The sequence below is a fragment of the Oncorhynchus masou genome, chromosome 18 (assembly GCF_036934945.1).
Source record: "Oncorhynchus masou masou isolate Uvic2021 chromosome 18, UVic_Omas_1.1, whole genome shotgun sequence".
Classification (NCBI taxonomy): domain Eukaryota; kingdom Metazoa; phylum Chordata; class Actinopteri; order Salmoniformes; family Salmonidae; genus Oncorhynchus; species Oncorhynchus masou.
Genome location: NC_088229.1, coordinates 71,777,478 through 71,783,819, shown reverse-complemented (window position 1 = coordinate 71,783,819; position 6,342 = coordinate 71,777,478). Strand labels below are relative to the sequence as shown.

The 6,342-nt window shown below is 41.4% G+C and overlaps 1 protein-coding gene across 1 annotated transcript in view; it reads right to left on the bottom strand.

Moving 5' to 3' along the window:
• Nucleotides 1-4,354: 4,354 nt before the first annotated feature.
• Nucleotides 4,355-6,342, bottom strand: part of LOC135505224 (ATP-binding cassette sub-family C member 3-like) — a 35,596-nt gene continuing 33,608 nt past the window's right edge. Inside the window, 1 exon segment of the mRNA XM_064924406.1 lies at nt 4,355-4,821. Within this exon segment, the coding sequence (XP_064780478.1) occupies nt 4,710-4,821 (112 nt within the window). The 3' untranslated portion in view covers nt 4,355-4,709.

Here is a 6,342-nt window from a genome sequence, read left to right as displayed (position 1 = left end):
GTCTGACTAAGATGTTGCTGACTAAGATGATATGACTAAGATGTTTTTTCTGACTAAGATGTATCCTGAATTGATCTTAAGATGTGCCAGTGGCTGGTGCTCTGACTAAGATGTCTGACTAAGATGTCTGACTAAGATGTCTGACTAAGATGCCTGACTAAGATGTCTGACTAAGATGTCTGACTAAGATGTCTGACTAAGATGCCTGACTAAGATGTCTGACTAAGATGCCTGACTAAGATGCCTGACTAAGATGTCTGACTAAGATGCCTGACTAAGATGTCTGACTAAGATGCCTGACTAAGATGCCTGACTAAGATGCCTGACTAAGATGTCTGACTAAGATGCCTGACTAAGATGCCTGACTAAGATGCCTGACTAAGATGCCTGACTAAGATGTCTGACTAAGATGCCTGACTAAGATGTCTGACTAAGATGTCTGACTAAGATGTAAGATGCCTGACTAAGATGCCTGACTAAGATGCTGACTAAGATGCCTGACTAAGATCATAACAAGGTGTCAGAAGCCCTTCAACCTCATCAAATATAAAACAGGTGAGATTATTTCACAGAAAATAGCTGTTCCTTGAGTTGGAGTTTACAATGACGAAAAGTAACTATACAACTAACTGCTCTCTTATGTCTTTTCACTGAGCAGAGCAGCCCAAGCGGAGCCAATGCTATGGATACTCACGAGCTGCCATGAGCAGAGTGCATGCAGAGCGATCAGCGTGCAGGAGCCAGTGACAGAGAGAGGAGCAGCTAATGGATTTACTAACGGAGGAAGTTATTTCTGATTTCAGGCAGGTCCGGCCTTTAAATTTGTCAGAAGCAATTGGGCCTGAGTAGGGCCTGAATGTCACAAGCATGGGTAAGGCTCAGGCTTAAAATGTTTGCCAGTGCAGGGCTCTACTCTGAGCTCCTCCATCGTCAGCTGAACCAATCACCTGTCAGCGTTTGGTGTTGGGTGGCTGAGAGGAAGGGGGTGGGGGTGGGGTGGGGAGGTGGGGGGTGTTCGGTAGCTTATGGCCTGACGTTAGAACAACACACAGTTTAATGCAGGAAAACACTGCTGAGAAGCCGGCCACAAGTCGTCCCCAGAACACCACAGAGCTCTGTTGTTCTGTGGTGTGGAGCTGGAGGCATCATGCTTCGAGCAATCTGGGGATAAACTCCCGTCCCATTAGAGATCGGGAGCTGTCCTACCCTTAGGCCTAAAATCTAGGATCAGTTTACTCTCCTCAAATCAATTTTTGGGGAAACATAAAAACTGACCTTGGATCTGTGAGCAACTTCATCCTGAGAGACCACATCAAATCAACGAAATCCATCACAGCAGTCAGGAGTAAGCTTCACTATAAGAGGCAAAATATCAGCGGAGCTCTCGATGTTTGTGGGGCAGATTCACTATCATTGTGTGAATCGACATGACGTTTCAAATGAACGTTTATTGGTTTATTTTCACTGAAGGAAAGGTCCAATGTCAGTCATTGGGCGGCTTTAGTGTGTTTACTGCATTCAGGACAGTGCTGCTGCGGAATCGTTACAAGGTAAATGTGGTCCTGTGTGGATCAGTTGGTAAGCCCGTGGCGCTAGCAACACCAAGAGGGAACATAGTTAGACAACACCGGCTCCCATCTGTACTGACGCCTGAGCCTATGAGGTACAGTCTGTGCTGCGAGGTACGACGGAGCGTGGTTAAATGGCCTCCTCTAGTGCTCGACTGCAGTAACTTCAGCATTCATGTAATTACCTCACTGGTGGTCAACAATCCTGGTTCGGGAGAGCTTCCAGGTGAGCAGGCTTGACACTTTGAAAACGAATGAATTACGACAGTCACTTTGAGTGACAACAGCCTCTTACTTTGTGACTTTACTTTACTGTTAATTTGTAACACTACTTTGCTGTTACTTTGTAACACTACTTTGTAACACTACTTTGCTGTTACTTTGTAACACTACTTTGTAACACTACTTTGTAACAAGGACTCCATTGTCCTAGTCGGTGAGGCATTTCATGTAGAAGGTTTAGATGGTTCCATTAGAAGGTTCCATTAGATGTTGCTAAAGCAGCAGCCTCTCTTCCTGGGGTCCACACAAAACATGACATAATAGCAGACAAGAACATGTCAAGGAACAACATTGAAAATAGGAATAATATAACTGGAAAAGTTCCTGTTCTGTTGTTCAAAGAGAAGTAGCAACTTTGAGTGACAACAGCCTCCTACTTTGCTTGTAACAAGGAGTACATTGTCCTAGTCAGCGAGGCATTGTATCTGGTCAAACACGTTTTTTTTTTTCCCCAAAAAAGTTTGCTAAGAGCTGGCAGCAAGCTGATTGGTCGGCTGTTAGAACCAGACTAACAGCTGACCAATCAGCTTGCTGCCAGCTCTTAGCAAACTTTTGGAAAAAATAGTTTACCATTCTCGGTTGGAGGAATGACTAGCTTCCTTCAGGTCTGAGGATAAATACTTTTTCTCCAGGGTCAGATTAAAGATATGATAAATTAGAGTGGAGATATAGTTCACTACCTTCCTCAGTAGCTTTCCATCGAAGTTGTCAATGCCAGGAGGTTAGTCTTTACTGACCATTTTTTCACCACTCCCACACGGACTTCATACAATTCCAAATGACCATGCTTTTCTTCCATTATTAGGTATTATATGCACGAATATGACGGCTCACCATTTGTTGTTGGCGTTTCATGCCTGAGCTTGCCCACTTTTCTAATGAAATAGTAATTCAAGTAATTGGCAACATTAAAAGTTTTTTGTTGTTGTTGAATGAGCCATCTGAGTCAATGAAAGACTGAGTTGATTTAGTCTTCATGCCCATGTAACAGTTTAGCTTCCGTCCCTACCTGGGCTCGAACCAGGGACCCTCTGCACACATCGACAACAGCCACCCTCGAAGCATCGTTACCCATCGCGCCACGGCAGAACAAGGGGAACAACTACTTCAAGGCCTCTGAGTGAGCGACGTCACCGATTGAAACGCTATTAGCGCGCACCACCGCGAGCCATTTCACATCGGTTACACCCATTTCATTTAATGCTCCAATGCTTTTTTCCATCATACTTTATATAATTTATCTTAGTTTCATAATAGTTTCTTCTTGTCTCAATTTACAGTAAGTTTGCCAATCAGCTGTGCAGCAAGACTTACTAGCCATTCCTTTTGCTTCATCCATACAGCTTTTCAATTCCTCATCAATCCACAGAGCCTTAAGTTTGTTTCTTAATAGGAGGAGACAGTTTCATAAATGCATCATGTGGATGTTCCTCATTACTTACAGACCAACACATATTTTTTTACATTTTCAACATAAGAATCATTACAAAACCTCTTATAGACTATTTTAAGGCCAGTTTTTGGAATCTTGTCTTTTTTTTGGATATGAACCACTAATTCACTACATCAGATGGATGTGGATACAGCTTTAGAACAGAGTTCAGCAGCCGTAGTAAACATTTGATCAATACATGTGGATAATGTTGTTCCTGTACTATTCGTAAACACTCAGGCAGGTCGATTAATACCGTGAAACAGATTACAGGCACTGGTTACCGTGAGCAGCTTCCTTTTGAGTGGACAGCTTGATGAAAACCAGTCAATATTCAGGTCCTCAAGAAAGTAGACCTCTGTTCACATCCCATACACTATCAAGCACTTCACACAACCTATCTAGATACGGATTATTAACACTTGGTGGCCTTTAGCAACAACCAAAAAGAATAGGCTTAAACACTTCAACAGCATTAGATCCTCTCTAAGCATTACAGGAATACCGCTCTGAATATATACAGCAACACCTCCCCCATAAGCATTCCTGTCTCTTCTGTAGATGTTGTATCGTCAAATAAATTATCTAAGTGAGTCTCGGAGATGGCCAATATATGAATGTTATCTGATGTTAGCAAATTATTTATGAACCTTTTTCTAAGGCTACATATATTACTATGGGCTATTTTTTAGCCCCTTGCTGCCTAACGTATCAGAGACATAATATATTTATTTTTTTAAATACAAGAAAATAATATTATTTAGCAGTCAATCAGGTACATTGTAAGTGTCAGTTGGTGTGTGATTGTGGGTGATGAAGGGGTGGAAGCTACGAACCTGCAGGCTGTAATATTCCAGTGTTAATTCATCTCGGCCATATGGTCCATGTATGTATGCTCTTGTGTTGACAGTCTGTATGTATCAAACCATAAATCCTGTTAATTCCTATGTTTTCAGCTAAATGTTCTACATTGGTTTCCCCCTACATTGCTAACAATGTTGCTGTTGTAGAGTAGGTTATACCAGAGTAGTTAACATGTTTTATGAAAACTATCACAGAAACATCAACAAGGCAGTCTTCATTTCTTTAATAAAGGCATTATCATCTTCCATATTTTGGTGGTAGAGAATTCAAGTTTTTGCCTATACGGTCCACAAAGGAATCACACATTGAACTGAGCCAACTTCCCCATCAGACATCTCTTAATAATAAAATGTATAGCTTAAATAACAACAACAACAATATGGTACAAAAATAGCTGGATTCATCCTGAAACTCACTCTTTATAAAAGTTTTTAAAATAAAATGTAAAAAAAGTGTTTCATCCTGGTTTCGCAGTAGACCACAGCATATGAAAGGATACATTCACTGGCACTCTGTTTTCTGCCAGAAGGCACAATAGGTTTTATACATGTGTAGAGGAGAGGCTATTGTGTCAGTCCAGCATCTTTAGCCATTCCATAGAAGATTCCTCTCTTGGATAAAAGTATTGAAGGAGTGTCAAATTCAGCTACCTGTCCCTTGTCCAACACAAGCACTCTGCAAATAAGAGAAGATGGAGTAGTAGAATCTTTCATAACTTTGTTAGGTTTCTGTAGAGAATATATGACCTAACAAGATACAAAAACAGCATCTTTGATCAAAAGATGTATGTATGTATGTATGTATGTATGTATGTATGTATGTATGTATGTATGTATGTATGTATGTATGTATGTATGTATGTATGTATGTATGTATGTATGTATGTATGTATGTATGTACACTGAACAAAAAATATAAAGCGCAACATTTAAAGTGTTGGTCCCATGATTCATGAGCTGAAATGAAAAAAAAATCCCAGAAATGTTCCATACACACAAAAAGCGTATTTCTCTCAAATTTTGTGTACAAATTTGTTGATATCCCTGTTAGTGAGAATTTCTTCCTTGCCAAGATAATCCATTCACCTGAAAAATGTGGCATATCAAGAAGCTGATTAAACAGCATGATCATTACACAGATGCACCTTGTGATGGGGACAATAAAAGGCCACTTTAAAATGTGCAGTTTTGTTGCACAACACAATGACACTGACTGCAGGAATGTCCACCAGAGCTGTTGCCAGATAATTGAATGTTCATTTCTCTACCAAAAGCTGCCTCCAATGTCGTTTTAGAGAATTTGGCAGTGCGTCCATTTGACCTCACAACCGGCAGTATTTCTGTCTGTAATAAAGCCCTTTTGTGGGGAAAAAAATCATTCCGATTGGCTGAGCCTGGCTGCCAAGTGGGTAGGCCTATGACCTGCAAGGCCCACCCATGGCTGCACCCCTGTTCAGTCATGTTAAATCCATAGATCAGGATCTAATTCATTTATTTCAATCGACTGATTACCTTATATGAACTGTAACACAGTAAAATCTTTGAAATTGTTGCATGTTGCGCTTAGATTTTTTAGTATATGTACATTCGGAAAGTATTCAGACCCCTTGACTTTTTCCACATTTTGTTACGTTACAGCCTTATTCTAAAATTGTTCAGACCCTTTAATCAGTACTTTGTTGAAGCAACTTAGGCAGAAGTTACAGCCTTGAGTCTTCTGAGGCATGATGCTACAAGCTTGGCACACTTGTATTTGGGGAGTTTCTCCCATTCTACTCCGCAGATCCAGATCAAGCTCTGTCAGATTGGATGAGGAGCATCGCTGCACAGCTATTTTCAAGTCTCCTACCAGAGCTGGGCAACTCAAGAACATTCAGAGACTTGTCCCAAAGCCACTCCTGTGTTGTTTTGGCTGTGTGCTTAGGGCTGTTGTCCTGTTGGAAGGTGAACCTTCGCCCCAGTCGGAGGTCATCTGCTCTCTGTAGCAGGTTATCAAGGATCTCTCTGTACTTTGCTCCATCCATCTTTCCCTCAATCCTGACTAGTCTCCCAGTCCCTGCCACTGAAAAGCATCCCCACAGCATGATGCTGCCACCACCATGCTTCACCGTAGGGATGGTGCCAGGTTTCCTCCAGACGAGACGCTTGACATACAGGCCAAATAGTTCAATCTTGGTTTCATCAGACCAGAGAATCT